This window comes from Phocoena sinus, chromosome 11 (assembly GCF_008692025.1).
Source record: "Phocoena sinus isolate mPhoSin1 chromosome 11, mPhoSin1.pri, whole genome shotgun sequence".
NCBI classification, from domain to species: Eukaryota; Metazoa; Chordata; class Mammalia; order Artiodactyla; family Phocoenidae; genus Phocoena; species Phocoena sinus.
In genome coordinates, this window is record NC_045773.1 from 39,102,599 (window position 1) to 39,119,054 (window position 16,456).

General features: G+C 57.0%; 1 protein-coding gene across 2 annotated transcripts; it reads left to right on the plus strand.

Moving 5' to 3' along the window:
* Nucleotides 1-102: 102 nt before the first annotated feature.
* LOC116761807 (laminin subunit beta-1-like) lies at nucleotides 103-14,740 on the plus strand. 2 transcript variants are annotated; one of them, XM_032648066.1, is made up of 12 exons: nucleotides 103-2,024; nucleotides 3,799-4,044; nucleotides 4,133-5,000; nucleotides 6,257-6,731; nucleotides 7,236-7,358; nucleotides 7,899-8,073; nucleotides 8,163-8,306; nucleotides 8,392-8,623; nucleotides 8,702-8,865; nucleotides 9,185-9,431; nucleotides 12,413-12,668; nucleotides 14,208-14,740. In XM_032648066.1, exons 5-11 carry the CDS (start codon nucleotides 7,302-7,304, stop codon nucleotides 12,417-12,419), a joined length of 1,026 nt encoding a protein of 341 aa, XP_032503957.1. In that variant the 5' UTR covers nucleotides 103-2,024; nucleotides 3,799-4,044; nucleotides 4,133-5,000; nucleotides 6,257-6,731; nucleotides 7,236-7,301; the 3' UTR covers nucleotides 12,420-12,668; nucleotides 14,208-14,740. The 2 variants fall into 2 exon arrangements, with proteins under 2 accessions (XP_032503957.1, XP_032503958.1); XM_032648067.1 differs by lacking the exons at nucleotides 103-2,024; nucleotides 3,799-4,044; nucleotides 4,133-5,000; nucleotides 6,257-6,731; nucleotides 7,236-7,358 and having other exon boundaries at nucleotides 7,788-8,073.
* Nucleotides 14,741-16,456: the final 1,716 nt, after the last annotated feature.

The following is a 16,456-nucleotide window of genomic DNA, read 5'->3' on the forward strand; positions in this document are numbered from 1 at the left end:
GACTGCTGGTAGGCCAGCTTGGGTGTTTAGAAAAGGTAGCCCCAGGAACAGGAATGCCAGAGAGGGTCCTGGTAGCCCAGGGAAGGTCATGGATGTGAGTGAAGGGCAGCCTCCAGGCCTCTGAGGGCAGGGGCAGAGCCACTCTAAGGTGGGACACCTCCCCTTGGGGCTGCCCTGGTTTGATAATCTGGATGCTCCCTTGGTGGAGGACAATAGGTGGCTCTGTGGGGAAACTTGCAGCCTGCAGGTTTTTAGGCCAGGGAAGGGGAGGTGCAGACAGCCTGGCCTTGTCTTCCAGTTTACTCTGGCTGAAACCTTGGAGCTTTGTGTGGGCTTGTCTGGGGCAGGGCGGGGCCTAAATCGGCTGAAGTACTTCTGCCTACTCTTTTCTCTGCTTCTTTCAGGAGAGGGACTATTGTCGACTTCCCCAGTTGGTGGCAAGGGGTTGGGGCTTCAGTCAGGGGCCAGGGTAGCTCTGGGTTGTAGGGCCACAGAGTCCCCTCACTGACCAAGGAATTATATTGGATGGGTGGAGTGCTGCAGTCTCTGAGCATGGAGAGTTTCCACACTGCCTCTCAGTGCTTTCTGCCTGGGTTCCAAGTGCTCTATTCCCAGGTCCAGCCTCAGCATGTCTTCCAACAGGGGCCTGTATGTTCAGACATTATTGGTCCTTCCTGCTTTGGAGAGGGGACAGAGCCCTGAGCCCTGAACAAAACTAGCTCCCTGCCCATCTGCCAATCCATCACTGTCTGCCCAGCCTGAAAGGCAGTGGCTGGGGCTGTCGGGGAGGGGGATACATTCCCCAGAGGCTCCTGGAGATGAACAGCCTTTCAGAGCTAGGGGTGGAAGCCTCATTTGAATGAGAATTGGATCTTTTCTGTCTGAGGGTTAGTCTGAACCCTGGCTGCACCAGCAGCAGCTGCGTTGGATGGCGGACCTGTAAAGAAGCTCTGCTTCTTGGTGCCCCCTCCCCACCTTTCTTCTGCATCTGGTGACTGCTATTAATATCCTTTCCCTGGGCACGGCCTCTCTTGGTTTCCCAGGCTCTGGGGACACCCCCCCCCCTTCTCCCAGCTGCACCATGATTCCACAACCATGCATGCTCCTTGCCTCTGGCATCCTTGAACTCATCTACCATGTGAGTATGGGGAAGGACCTGAGGGCAACACTCAGATCCTTAAGGGCAGCCCAGCTAGGGGCACACTCTGTATTCTCTCTCTCTGGCCTGATTCTAGCTCCAACAGTCCAGGACCCCCAGCCGGGCTAGCCCCTCCTTTCAGCTCTGCTGCTACCAATGGGTGAGAGGTGGTCTCTACCTGAGAGCCATCTGGAGGGGGAGAGGAAATCATCGGGCCTCCCTGTGGGATGGGGTGAGGTGGGGGGCGTACCCCTAGGATCTCTATACTCAGACCCTGCCCCTCCCAGTCCAGGCTCCCAGAGCAGCTGCCCGGGACGTGCCAGACAAACTTCCTCCACCCGGCTGCTCAGGCTGCTACCCACCTACCAGCAACCTGATTATTGGCTGTGGCCAGGACCTTCGATCCTCATCCACCTGTGGCCTCCATGGCCCTGAACTCTACTGCATTGTCAGTAACCTACAGGTAGGGAGGAGGGTACGGGCTCTGGAGATGGCATCTTGGGCAGGTTCAGCACCTGTGGGAGTTCAGGTCATTGACAAGGGCCAGAGGGAGAGGCCTGTGCTGTGAAATTTTGGAGGGGGTTGTGGCCAACCAGGCACCTCCTACCTAGTCAGTCTCATTGGGCATCCCTCCAGGATGCTGAGAATTGCTTCTTTTGTGACTCTCGGGACTGGAAAAGCCATGGCATTGAGAACGTGATCTCCCAGAGTGGTCCTGGTGGCGAGCAGAGGGTGGTGAGGGTCCTTGTGTACCCATGTGTGCAGGGCTGGGATCAGGGTCAAGGCCTGGCCACTGACCAGCCCTTGTGGTTACAGGTGTTGAGAATGTCACCAGCTGGACCTAGAAGATGCCTTTTACTTTACCCACCTCATTATGACTTTCAAGGTGACCCACTGCCCGAGACTGAAAGCTTATTCTCTGCCTCCTGACCTGATGGCCACCGGTGATGTTTGCCCCTGGTGACCCAAGGACCCCCTCCTATCCCCAGACATTCTGGCTCTGCTCCTTGAGCGCTCAGTGGACCATGGCCACTTCTGGCATGTGTACCGCTACTTTGCCCACAACTGCTTAGGCCTCTTTCCTGGGATTCCTCTTGCCCCTGGCCACAGAGTCAGTGACCTCATCTGTGAGCAGCATTACTTAAGACGTCGAGACTTCCACTGAGGGAGAGGTCAGGCCCAGAGGAAGGGGGGTTAGGCCCTGGGATGAAGCCAGAAGCTCAGGCTTGCTTCTTAGGTAATTTCAAAGTTCTGGATCCAGCCATTCTGGTGGAGAACCCAAATAATACCAAGGTTCAGGGTAATTATCCCCACAGCCAGTCCTGTACTCCTTTTTTGGGAAAACCAGATACCCCCGGTGGGAAGTGAGGTCCTACCTGGCTATGCGCACCGCAGGGCAGGGTGGCGGGCAAGCCAGCCCAGTCCCCCAAGGATTGTTTCCCAGCTCTGCTGCATTATGGTCCCTGTTACGGCTCCCCATTCCTGTCCCATGTTCCCCATACCTGTGCCCAGTGCATAGGGACTGGCCTGGGTAGCAGTTTTCATCTCTGTCCCTTATCTCTGCCCCATCGCTGAATTCCTTTGTGAGGCCCCATTGTGGTCATCACTGCTGGCCATGCCAGCCCAATCTTTGTCCCCCACCTCTGTTCCTATCACACTGTACCTCATAACTCTCCCCTTTGTGAGCCACTGCCACTGTTCCCCATCACGGCCCCGTGTCTGCCCTCCCCACTTTGATTCATCACCCTGGCCTTGATTGGTACCCTGCGTTCCTGAAGCTGCCTCCAGGTGGCGCCAGGGCGTCTCTGGGTGTGACCTCTTCCTAGTAAAACAGAAGTCTTGTTAAAGGACTAGAGAGACATAATCATAACCCAGCAGGGCAGCCCAGAGCCAGGCCAGGAGAGTACCAGAGCAGGAGGACAAACCCCAAAGTAGCTTTTTTTCTACATTCTACGTTCTTCACCCACCTTGACATCGATTATTACCAACTACTTACCCTGAGCATGCGTGCACATACACGTCCCCCCACCCCCGCCCTCCGGCCTTACTAGGGCCTAGAGCAGCTGTTGTGTGTTCCTCTGATCAAGAGAAAGGGGAGGTCTGGCAAAGAGATACAGGAGGTGGCCTCGGCTTGGTAGCTGACTTAAGCTGTGAGGAGCAAGAGGAGCCATGGCCCCATCTTTCCATCCATGTGTACATTTAACAAGTGCCCATGGAGCCCCACTGTGTGCCAGGCATCTTCTGGGCCTTGCTCAGTGGTGAGCAGATAGACAAGTTATCTGTCTTGGAGCTGACATAGAAATGAGAAAGGCAGTCAATAAATAAACATACCTTATGTGGTTTGGCTGGATAATAAGCTGATTTCTAATGATGGGCTGGGGACTGGAATCCTTTACTGCCTTGGGAAGCAGGTTTCCAATATCTAGAGATACCAGAAAGGGGTGTCCAGGAAGCAGTGGGATATGCAGGTCTCAGCTCAGGAGTGATATCAGGTCTGGAGCAGTGCAGAGGTGGGATGATCACCATTAGGCTGTGGTCATCCTAAAATGGTATAATCAGGGGAGCAGGGATGGGAGAGTCCTACAGCATGGGTGCTGGAGGAGGTGGCTGCAATGATGTAGAGAGGGGAGAGACCCCCACCAATTCCTTCTCTATCTCAGCCATAGAGGGGTAACAACCAGTGGACCTGAGGGCTCTCGATCTGTCTCCAGAGCTCCTGCATGTGACTAACCTCCGTGCGAACTTCAAACTGCACACACTGGGTGACAGGCCCCAGGGGGGCTTCAAGGGACACCCCTTCTACTACTATGCCCTCTGAACTTGTGGTCCAAGGCAGCTGCCTGTGCCATGGCCATGCCTCTGAGTACAGGCCTGCACCCAGGGTCCCACCCAACGTGGAAGGCATGGTGAGTACCGTAGGAGGGGCATCCTGTGGCTGGTGGGAAGGCAAGCTGGGGGACTGGGGTAGACTCGTCTTGCCCTCCTCCCTGCCAGGTGCGTGGCCTTTGTGTCTGCTGCCACCACAGAGCTGGTACCCACCGTGAGCACTGCCAGGACCTGCACCAGGACCACCCATGGCAGGCAGCAGAGCCTGGGCACCCCCATGCCTGCCAGGCCAGCCCACTCCATATCCACCTTCCTTGTTCTGCTCCAGAATGTGAGTGTCATGGGCATGCCCGCAGTTGTCACTTTGACATGGCCCTGTATCTCGCATTTAGCAATGTGAGTGGAGGTGTGTGTGATGCATGTCAACATAAGACACCTGGGTGCCGCTGTGAGCTCTGCCAGCCCTTCTTCCACTGAGATCCCAGGGAGGCTCCCTGCTCCCTTCACTCCTGCAAACGTGAGCCCTCCAACCCCCAATCCTAATTCTGACCCTGTTCCTTCAGTTTCAATGGTGACCTCTGACCTGACTCTGTCCACACTTCTGACCCCTGATCTAGCCTGTGACTGCAACCCTTTGGGTGCCCTGGAAAGTGGTTTGTGTGATGCCCACACAGATGAAACCTCAGGCCTCCTCTCTGGGCAGTATCGCTGCAAAGTTCACTTGTGCGGCCAGTGCTGTGACTCCTCTGGCCTGGTCACTACGGCCTGAGCTCGCAGTCAAAGGGCTGCCAGTGTGAGTGACCCTCAGAGTGGACCCCCACCACCAGGTCCTCCTTGCTCTGCCCCCAATTACTGCCCTAATAACGCATGCACCTACCTACCCCTGTAGCACTCATTAGCACCCTGACAGCCCTGTGCCTTAGCCTGCAGGTGCAATCCCCGGGGCTGCATCCCTGGCACTCATGCCTGTGATCTCTCCAGTGGTGCCTATCACTGCAAACGCCTTGTCTCTGGATGGGACTGCAGCCGTTGTCTGGTGAGGTTTGACCCACCTTCTGATTTGACCTTGATTTTGGGTGCTGAGCTCCTAGAAGCTGACAAGTACAAGGTTGTAATCAGTGTGACTGCAGACTAAGCCTTGCTGGTGGGTTGGTGCCACTTCCTGATCTGGTCACTAGAGTCAGTGCCACCTTGTCTAGCTGAACCAGCACATGCCCTCAGGTGGGAGCTTTGGGAACAAAAAGAAAAGCATTTAAAAGAGTTACAACAGTATTATGCACTGAATTTAAAGGTGTTTCACAGCAAAAGTGTTTGAAGGGACACGCAGTGTATCCCCTTCTTGCCTCTCCTTGAACATTACAAATCCTTTGTTTAACTTTTATTTTACCCCTGGCTGTGACCTCATTTTCTTACCTCTTACCTCCCCTCCATGAAGCCGTGCAGGAGTACACCAGGGTCTCCTCTCCACTTCTCAGCCAGAGGCAGAAGAGCATTAAAGCCCTGGGCTCACCCTTGCTTCTTCCTGCAATGAGCAGTCCCAGCATATGGCCTTCCAGGCTCCTGACCCTCCTCTCCTTGCCCAGGTCTTCCTGTCTTTTCTCCACCCACCTACTTTCTCTTATAGCCCAGCTTCTGGGGTCTGAGTAGTGACTCACTAGGCTGTCGGCCCTGTGACTGTGACTTTGGGGGTACAAGGCAGGCACTGGGGGTCCAGGTCAAGGGACAAGAATTGGGAGTTGACTCTGTCCCGTCCCCACCCGTACGCTGGCTCAGGTGTTCTGCAAGGTAGGGCCTCTGCCTCTGCCGTCCCCACCTGTCTCCACCACTGCCGTGAACACTGGTCTGGGTACTTCTGTGCTGGCCTCGACCAGGCCACTACTGAAGCTGAGCTTGGTCTGGGCCTCCAGCCTGCTGACCCCCAGCTGCTTGTGAGTGTCCAGGAAGGGCAGGGGCAGGAGGAAATCAAGGCTCACACCTTGGTGCTCAGGGGAGGGAGAGAGTGTCCAGAGAGAGCTAGTTGGAAGAAGAGGCCAGACAGGGTTAGGAAGGTGAGGCAGGTCCAAGTGAGGCAGCATCAGCATGGTCAGAAGTTTGGTGTCTTGGATGGAGTCCATATTCCCAGGACAGGGAATTCCCTGGCAGTCCTGTGGTTAGGACTCCCAGCTCTCACTGCCTCAGGCAAGGGTTTGATCCCTGCTCGGGGAAGTAGGATCCCACAAACTGCACGGCGCGGACAAAAAAATCCTCACCCAGGACAGTGTGGGAGGACACTGACACCTGACTTGCCCACAGGGAGCCCCCGAGCCTGCTCCTCCCAACTGTACACAAGCCCCAGGGACCTCCCCTGGTTGGCTCAGGCCCCGACTTCAGAGAAAGTGTGTCCCTCGATATGCCTCCACCCTGCCAGGTGAGCCTGTTACAAATACCAGCTGCCCAAGGTAAGGAGTGTGAGGAACAGGGTTGGGTCACAGGCCACTAGGTCTTAGTCGGGATGGGCCCAAGCCCTGGGGCTATGAGTCCCTGGGGTCTTAGAGGAATGGGAATCTAAATCCTGAGGGTCCTAGGTCCTGGAGTGGTCTGGACCTGGGAGTCAGTGTCTCACATCCAGGCCCCAAAGGAGCCCCTGCCCCTGCATCAGGGAGCTGGCTGTACACTGTGGACTGGCTCAGACTTTGCACGTGTGGTTGATGGGGCTGGCCTCTCTCTTCTGGCACCCATAGTGCCTTCTGCCCTGGAGTGTGACATTGTCCTACGCTATGAGACCCAGGTCAGTAGCATGGGTGCCAGGCAGGTGGATGGGTGGTGCTGGGTGGTGGGTAGGGGCAGCTCTATGACCACTGACCCCTAACCCTAGGCATCTGAAGAGTGGCAGGCATTAGTCAGGGTCCATGCTCAATCCCAGCCCAGCAGTACCCGCTGTGCCCATCTGCTGCCCTCAGAGCAGCTGTTCTAGGTGGCCTTGACCCAGATACACAGGTAGGCTAGACCCCATGACCCCCAAAATACCAAGACCCTGTTATGTAGCCAACACATTCAAAGCAATACCCAAACAAAGTAGAAACCTTCCAATATGGAATACCATCATGTCATAGAACAATCAAAGCAGGGACCTAATTTAAAACAGGGCAGGGTTTAAGAAGTTGGTCTTTTTCCATTGGTTGTATGATGAAATGTTGGACCCCATATCTGCGCAGTGGAAATGGGGCATTCCTGGGACCACATGATCATGACCTCCTTACCCCACCCTGACTCCTCTCCCTGGTCCCTGCAGAGCTGTGTTTCTATCCAGACTTTTCCACTTTGAACCTGGAACACGCTACTCCATAACCCTGTGGCTATGGCAGACCAAGGGGGTGCAGAGACCTGGGAAGGGGGCACCATCCTTCTGGACTCAGTGAGATCCTAGGGATTCCACCCCACATCTGGGTGGAGACACAAATTAGCAGGACAATATGGATGCAGTGGGCTCAGGGGACAGGGGATTGTGGAGACATAGAGTTGCACCAAGAGGATTGAGACAGGTGGAGAGTGTAGGGAGGGGGAATCAGTCAGGGGAAAAGCACATGCCAAGGATAGAAGGTGAGACTGGCAGGTGCCAGACCTCACAGGAACTTGTGGGCCAGGCGAAGGGCTTATCCTGGGGAAATGGGGAGCCCTGGAAGGGATTTGAGCAGGGAAGAGACATAGGGAGGATGGATTGTTAGGGGGAAGCTACTTCAATGATTCTGAATGAGAGGTGGCATTGCCTGGACTAGGTCAGGGCTATTGGAGAGGAAGGAGAAACAGAATCAAAAGAGAAACAGGAAAGGGGTGGGAAGGGGCTGTGAGGGCCAACGTACAGAAGTTCCATTGTAGGTGTTAGTGAGTGGGACTGGGTTCACTACCCCCTGCCTTCCACCCTTTACCTTCCTAGTAGGTTGTGCTCCTGCCACAGGTGAAAGGGTTGCCTGGACTGAGGTCTGTGGACCCTGGGGCCACGGGGCACTTGCAGGAGCTCCACAAGGCGGGCTGCATGGAGGCAGCGAGGATGAGCCTCTCCAGCACTATGCCTGAGGCCTGTGTCCGCCTTGCCGGCAGCATCTCTGCCCTGTTCCAGGGGGGTGGACTTGGTGAGTGTGTGGCCCTGGTTTGAGGGGGCTGAAGGATAGGGGTTGCAGGAGGCACCATGAGGTTCATCTGATCTTACCCCTTCTGGCAGCATGTGAGTGCCACCCCCAGGGTTCACTGACCACCGAGTGTGCCCTGCTGGGTGGGCAGTGCTGCTGCCACCCTAACATTGATGGTCGTACCTGTGACCACTGCAGGCCTGGAACATATGGCTTCCGGTCCACTGGCTGCCGTGGTGAGCCCTCAGGGCCAGTGGGTGTGGGGTCTGGGACCAGCCATCTCCTTTCTCTAGGGCTTGATTGCCCTGTCATTTCCCACAGAGTGCTGCTGCCACACCAAGGGTGCCACTAATGCCATTTGTAACCCTGTGAACGGGCAGTGCCCCTGTCGGGCAGGCCTTGCTGGTCGCTGCTGTGACCACTGCCTCTATGGCTGGTGGAGCTTCCCATGCTGCCAACCCTGTGCCTGCAATGGAGCTGCTGAGTTGTGCCATCCACTCACAGCAGTCTGCCAGGACTGCCATGGGGCCACAATGGGCCAGCACTGTGAGAGGTGAGGCTGCCACTGGAAGGCTTGGGGAGGGATCGTGATGAGTGGGCTAGGCCCCATTCCATGTGCTACTGCCCCCAGGTGCTTGGATGGCTACTACGGAGACCCCACCCTGGGCTCAGGCCAGCAGTGCTGGCCCTGCCTCTGTCCTGGGCACCCTGGCTCAGGCATCTATCATGGGACTTCCTGCCATGTGGACAGCACCAGTGGATGTGTCCTGTGTCTCTGTGCATCTGGCTATGCAGGTGAAGCATGGTTGGCAGCGACAAACCCATGGCCCTGCTCACTTGTTCACAATCCCATCAGGTCCACGAGGCAAATCTTTGCCAGTGTCACCTGTGTGTTTGAGCTGCAGGGCGCACTCCTCTCCTCAAGAAGTTCCCATTCTTGAGGAATTATAGTAATGGAACTTGTAAGCCAAGAAGATGGGTCATAATATAGCTATTGTGTCCTCTGCCCTCCTGGCTGGACCTCAGACCTTTTGGCTGGTTAAGTGGGACCCAGAGGCCCCAAAGGTACCGGAAGACTACTGAGGCAACCCACACATACCCCAATCCACTCCAGGCCCCCGCTGTGACCGCTGCTCCTTGGGCTACTTTGGGCACCCTTGGCCAGGAGATGACCCCAGAAGGAGTCTGTGCCAGCCCTGCCAGTGCAACAACAATATTGATCCCGTGATCCAGCTGCCTGTGACCCCCACAGTGGACACTGCCAGCACTGTCAGCACCACAGCCATGGCCCTGGCTGTGCCCACTGCGGGCCTGGCTTCCAAGGCAGTGCCCTGCACCAAGGGGGCTGCCGGCATGAGTGTGTGAGTGGGATGGGTGAGGGTATCCCAAGGTGGGTGGTGCGTTCTCTTTCCTCAGACCCCGTCAAGCCCTTCCTCTCCCCGGGCTGTGGCTGGGGCCGCCAGGGCACCATACCTGCGAGGTGCCTGTCTGGGGCTGAAGCCTGCTTCTGCAACCAGGTCAGTGGGCAGTGCCCCTGCTGCCCCCACACGCTGGGGCGGGACTATAGCCGCTGTGCCCCCCTCTTCTGGAACCTGGGGGTGGGCCCCGAGGCAGCGAGCCCTGCAGCTGCCGTGCCCAACACACTTTGCAGCCAGTGTATCACCCAGTGAATGAGCCCTTGTCACACATAGCATGTGGCAGTGGCCAGGTGTGAGTGAATGTGTGTGCCTGTGGTGTGATTTATGGCTGGTGTGAGTGTGAGTGTTAATGTGACTACCAGCAGCAGTGTGTGTGGCTGCAAGCAGCTGTGTGTGCTCTTGTGCAACATTAGCTATGAGCAGACATGAGACCACGTGGGCCCGACCCACGTGCCACCGTGTGTTGGCGTGTAGGTGAAGCACTGTGAGTGGGTCATGGCAAGCAGAACGAGTGTGGCACGGGTGGGGCCGGGTGCAGCTGGGAAGGAGGCAGAGGAGGCACGGGCGGAGGGGGAGGATTGGGAGATGCAGGCAGAGATGGATGGCCGTGGGAAGCGAGTGTTTCCAGGAGGAGAGACGTCAGGGACTGAATGAGATGAGGTCTGAAGTGTGTTCTCGAGTCCTTGGTGAGGAGAGGGTGGGAGTCGGCGGGTGAGCGTGTGGAAACAGTGGGGTGCTCCACTCAGGGCACAGAGGAGCAGGTCAGGAGTTGAGAACCCAGAGGGCCGGTCTGTGGGAGGCGAGGCTGGCAATGTAGGGACAAGGTGGGGGCCGGCCAAGGGGGTCAGACCAGAGGAAGCAGGAGGGGAGAAGCCCTCAGCCAAGCACAGGTATGAGTGCTGCCTGGGCAGGAACAGGGCTGAGAGGAGGCGACTGTGTGCTGCCTCTGAGCTCTCCTTTCCTTCTTCCTCCCCCAGAGGAGGCTCTTTGTTTCTGCGGACTGGCCACACACTCTTCCTTCAGGTCATGGGTCAGTGCCCCTGCCAGGCAGGATTTGGGGGCTGCACGTGCTCCTGGTATCAGGATGGGTACTGGGGTGACCCAGAGCGGGAGTGCAGAGGTGAGCAGGGCATTCACACAATCCACCACCAGGGGTGAGGCTGTCCTGACGGGATCCTCCCTGTGGGATGGCGGGGGAGCCACCAGGTTGTCCTGAGGGAGAGCACGTGTTTATTGCTGTTTTCTCCAAAACTTAAAGAAATACTCATGAAAACAGCTGTAGGGAAAGAGTGTTGGCAAGGCCAGGTCGGGTAGGCCTGCGGAGCAGACACATTGGGTGGTTCTTTCCTGACCCCACCTGCCAGTCTTGACCCAAACTGACCTCTCCCTGGGCTGTAGAGCACCTGGAGCCCTGTGCTGTTTTCCTGCCCAAAGGCTGCCATGCAGTATGGCCTCTCTGGCTGGGGTAGATGCCAGTACCCATGACCGTCCTCTCTTTTTTTTTTTTTGCTGTACGCGGGCATCTCACTGTCGTGGCCTCTCCCATTGCGGAGCACAGGCTCCGGACGTGCAGGCCCAGCGGCCATGGCTCACAGGCCTAGCTGCTCCGCGGCATGTGGGATATTCCCGGACCGGGGCACGAACCCGTGTCCCCTGCATCGGCAGGTGGACTCTCAACCACTGCGCCACCAGGGAAGCCCCTATTCTCTTTTTTTAAAAAAAATATTTTTAAATTTATTTTGGCTGTGCTGAGTCTTAGTTGCGGCACGTGGGATCTTTTTAGTTGTGGGGTGCGGGATCTTAGTTGCGGCATGCATGCGAGATCTAGTTCCCCAACCAGGGATCGAATCCGGGCTCCCTGCATTGGGAGCGCGGAGTCTTACCCACCGGGGAAGTTCCCCCATGGCTGCTCTGAGCAGTGGCTTAGGTGAGGCTCTCATACTCACACAGGATCATTCTCCTCCTCAGGCTTCTTGGCGGCAAGCCTAGTGTGAGTGCTGCTTGCTCCCTACCCTGAACCTCTCTCTCCCCCACAGCCTGTGCCTGTGACCCTCAGGGCTCCATCTCCCCCAGCTGTGACCCACACACAGGCACCTGCTGCTGCAGAGAGGGCATCTCAGGGCTGAGGTGCCAGGCATGTGCCCGTGGCTCCAGAGGTGGCTTCCCACACTGCATGTCCTGCCCTCCCTGTTTCACCTCCTGGGACCAACACCTGGCTCTGCTCCAGCTACAGCTGGACACTGTGGCCCACAAAGTGGCCACCTTACGCCAGGGGATGCCTGGCTGGGGTGCTGGGGGCACCTGCAGGCCTGGAGGGGGTGCTCCAGCAGGCCCAGACACTCCTGGAATCTCCTTCCCCCGCTGTGGGGCCCCAACGACAACTTATGGAACGGATAGCTGGACTCAGGCAAGGGGTCTGGGGCCAGTAGGAAGGAGGTCTCCAGCTAGCCTCCCAGGGTCAGGGATTCAGAGGGTCTTGGGTTGGCCTGTCTGAGTCCTGGTTCTGGGAGTGAGGTGAGTTTTCTTGAGTGAGGAATCAGGGAAGAAAGGGCATCTCTGGCCAGGCTGATACTCCATCCTCCCACAGACCGGAAACAACTGCATTGGCCCAGACACTGTGGGCCAAAGGACAGGTTGTAGCAGAAAGAGAGCCATGGGTTAGGGGGCAGTGTGAACATCTGGAAGAATTATCCCAGAAGCTAGACTGTGTCAAGGGCTTGGCCTGGCTCAAGAAGGCCACAGGAGCCCAAGGTGAGGCCAAGTAGGCAGGTAGGTGGGCCGCAGGTGATGGTGGGGTCTAGGCTGGGGCAGGAGGAAGGGACCAGGTGCCTTTGCTTACATATCTGGGGGACCCAGGAGTCTGACTGACCCTGCCAGTGGAAGCCCTGAGCCAACCCTGTGTCTATTGTTCCTATCCCCTGCAGGTGCTGAGGCCCAGGCCTCCTCAGCTGCCCTGCTTTCTCAAGAGGCCATGCTTACAGCCCAGGCTGTGGCCACAGTTGGAGGACCAGACAGCATCCTGGGACCGGCCCAGGAGGCCTGGTGGTGGACAGAGAAGCTGCTGTGGGGGATGGGCCGACCCAGAGGGACAGCTGTGTGGCAGCTGAAATTGAGGGGCTGGTCCACAGGGTCCAGAGGCGTCACCCTCAGCTTTTGCAGCTCCTAGTCAAAGCTGGAGTGGTAGGTGGAGATATGGGTCACTGTGGGAGGCTTTGCCAAGGCGAGGACTCTCTCCTAGGGGTAAACTGGGTGTAGGGCAATGGGAGCGCTGGGACATGCATTCCTCACTGGATCCCCTAGGAATCGGGGACCATTCCCCTAGGGGTCGGGGACCTCGGTTGGTTTATGTTCCTGTACCCTGTGGTGTTCTCTCTTGTCCTGGGACCCTGCCTACCTCCCAGTGGGCTCTGGTTACCTCCCATAACTCCTCCTATAGCCTGGACATGGCAGTCACAGCCTTGGAGCAATGTCAGCAACTGGTACAGAGCCATGGGGGCTGTGGAGGAGAGCATGGTGGGAGTCACAGTGTACCATGGCTTGGCCATGGGATTGCAAGAGACATATTCCACATCTGACCCACCCCTACCAGCAACAGCAAATCCAGGCCTCTGCAAGCTCCACGGGAATCCAGGCCTGGGAGATGTGGCGTCATGCAAGGGGGTCTGGGGTGTGGCCACCATGGCTCACACGCAAGCAACTGTGCAGCCCATCCAGCATTTCCTCTTGGGTACATGTCTGCTTGTGTGTCTGAGGTCAGGGGCAGGGGCAGGTGGGCATCCAGGACACTGCTATGATACTCCTTCTAGAATGAGGAATACTCATCAGGGCTGACCAGGGATCAGGTGGGAGCACTAGTGTGCTTCTAAATGTTTAACAAGTGGGGCCTGGGGGTCAGGAGGAACTGATTCCTAGTGTTTGTCAATTTCTATGGCGTCAGTAATCCCCACCGTGACTGATTTCATTCTGCCTGTCATTTAACAACTGATTCACAGAATTCCTGAAAATTTAACAATTGGCTCTTGGAAGCCTCTAGCACACCATGTAGTCATGTCAGAGGCAGGGTCAGTGAGAGATTAGGGTCAAAATTCGTTGGGTCAAGGATCGGAGTTCACATCCAGGATCCCTACCTCCATCCCCACAGATGCTGTGAGTGTGGAGCTGGTGGCATGCCATGTGCTGGCGGTGCCCCTCCCCCAAGGTGGGGCAGCGGGCATTGCCCTCCTGCTGGATCAGATCCAGGGTGCCCTCCCTGTGCCAGATGCTGTAGGCCAGGAGCTGCCCAAAGCTGAAGGTGTTCTCCATCAGGCACAGCAGACCAGGTTAAGGGCCAGGAGGCTGGAGGTAGAGGTCAGAGGTTGGGGAGGAAAGGAATGCTGGACTGCCTGATCATCTGTGTCCTTCAGGGAGGGTACAGCCAGGGCCTTGGACCAAGCGCTGGATGTTTAGGGAGTGCTGGCTGAGGTGGGAACTCATGCAAGGGCTGCAGAGCAAGGACTGCAGGTCTTGAAACAGACTTCGAGGTCTGGAAGCCAGTGTACAGGAGGTGATACCCCACCCATACCCCTCAGCTCCCTCACACCTCTTGCTCAGAGGCTGCTGTGATCCCCATTCTTTCCCTGAGATCCTTGACCAGTTGTGATACCACAGTGCTAAATACCCTGACCATGTAATGCTCTACCTTGCTGTGACCTCTCTGTGATTCCCTAATCTTTGCCTCAGGTGGCAGGCCACCTGGCCTGGGTGGCACTGGCAGTGGATGTGACCCCGGTCCTTGGGCTTCTGTCCAGTGCAGCTATGGCTCTCAGGACCTGTTTGGCCCTGAGTCAGTGGCAGGCCCAGGAGGCAGAAGAGTGAGCAGCACATGCCTTGGGTGTGGCTGGGAGCCTGGGCAAGGTGAGATGGGAAAAGTGGACATTAGGGTCTCAGGGACACCTCTGGAATAGTGTGAAATGGGGTTTAGGCTGGGACTGGGCTATGCCAGGCTGAGGCAGGGTCTCAGTTCTAAAAGCCCCTGCCCCCCAAACCCAGGAACTTTGGGTGGCAATGTGTTTGGGACTGTAGAGTCTACGTGGGGTGGGGTTTCAGATCTAGTCTTGCTCTAGGAATTGCAGGTGGCCCAGTTAGGTGTGGTGGAGTTGCAGGAGGGCACGCATAGCCCGGTGGCCATGGTGCAAGATGCAGAAAAGTGGGTACAGTGGGCATGAGCTGAGGGCCAAGAGTTTCTAAAGCTGGCACAGAACAGCTAGAGCTGCCTAGAGGGTACATGGCTGGGCCATGGTGGGGTGGGTATGGGGGGTGGTCAGGGTCAGAAGGGAGGGTCAGAGTTATAGGGATGGTGTGGGAGGGTCAGGGAAGGGTGCAGGTCAGGTCCAGATTCATATAGGGGTCAGGTCCAGATTCATATAGGGCTCAGGCTGGGGTTAAAGTCTAGAACAGGAGGTCAAACGTTAATTAGGGTTAGAGCTTATTTAGGGCTGGGGTCAGAGTCAGGGTCAGAGATTAGGACCAGAAGTCAGAGCCTGGCTCAGATGACCCTGATCCCCAGGCTTGGAGCGCCACTTGGCTCAGAATGCGCAGGCACTGGGCAAGAAAGTGACCACCCTGTGGGCCCTGGAGCAGCAGACAGCAGAGCTGCTTGATCACATGCAGCTGTGGGCCATTGTGTACACCACCTGCTGACTGCTGTCTGTGGATGCCAGTAAGAGGGACTCTGGGACTACCTGGGTGACTCAGAGTGACCCCAGAGTGACCCAGGAATCTCCTGACCTTGAGAGACCAGAGGCACCACTGAGTGCCTGCTGATCCTGAGCGACCTCTATGTGACACCATGTTGTTTTCCAGTGGCCCTCTGACCTTGAGAAACTGGGAGGCGGCGGGTGTCGGGGGGTGGGGGGGAGGGCGTCAAGTAAAACTTCCTGAGACCATCAAGTGCCCCTGAGATCCTGATAGATCCTTATCTCTGAGTGAGCTCCAATTCTGAGCCCCCTCTAATATCCCTGAGCCCCTCAGAATGACTACATGACCCCCCGGGTGTCTGGAGACCCCTCCTCCACATAACTGGTGCGACTCCCAGCAACCCTTCAAGTCCAGCAGATTGACTGCCCCCCCTGCCCAGACTCTCCCTGTGAAGCCTAATGATTCCCCTGAAGAATCCCAGCTTTCTCCCCTGGGCCTACACCTCTGGGGTACTCTCCACCTGACCCCAGGCAGTGGGCGCAGCTGTGGCAGCTCAAAGCCACCCCGACAGGGCCCTACAGACCCCCAGAATCCGTGGTCCCTACCGCAGTCCCAGGGGCCTGGGTGGGGCATGGGCTCTGGGCAGCACGCATTCCAAGCCCGGGCTCAGAAGCTCTCGGTGGGCCAGAAGGCCCGGAGTGGATGAAGAGCCATAAGATCTGGATTTGCTTGCTACTGCTCTGGTCTGTTGTCAGTGACCAGCACTCATTTTCATAGTGGGAAACTGAGCTCTTCTCATGCCTACTTGTTGTTGTGATTGGGGGAAGCGGAGACCCTGGGCAGGAGATGGCCTTTCTCCATCTCCCCGCTACCCGTATGTTGTCCTGTCCTTCCGGCCAGGCTGTCCATCCCACATCCCTGAATAGGGGAGCTTGACACCCTGAGTGCACCCTTCCACCTCCCCACTGATGCTGGAGCCCTGGGACTGAAAAGCCTAATTGATGGTGACTTCCACAGCACCAACGACACTGGAGACAAAGGCTAGTTTCCATGGGCCACTTGAGGTCTCAAAGATCAGACTCCTCTTCTTTGTTTATGCCATAGCCCCTGCTTGGTGCGTCCCCTCACTATAGTGGCCTAAGGACCCCAAACCCTGTGTTCCCCTGGCTCTGTGCAGACCTGGGCATGGGGGCACAATAAAGATTTGCAGGTGAGCCAGCCTGTGTCTAGTTTCTAGAGTGAGGGTCGTTTTCAGAGAGGTGGGGGTTTCTGCATGATGTTGTGCTCCTGCC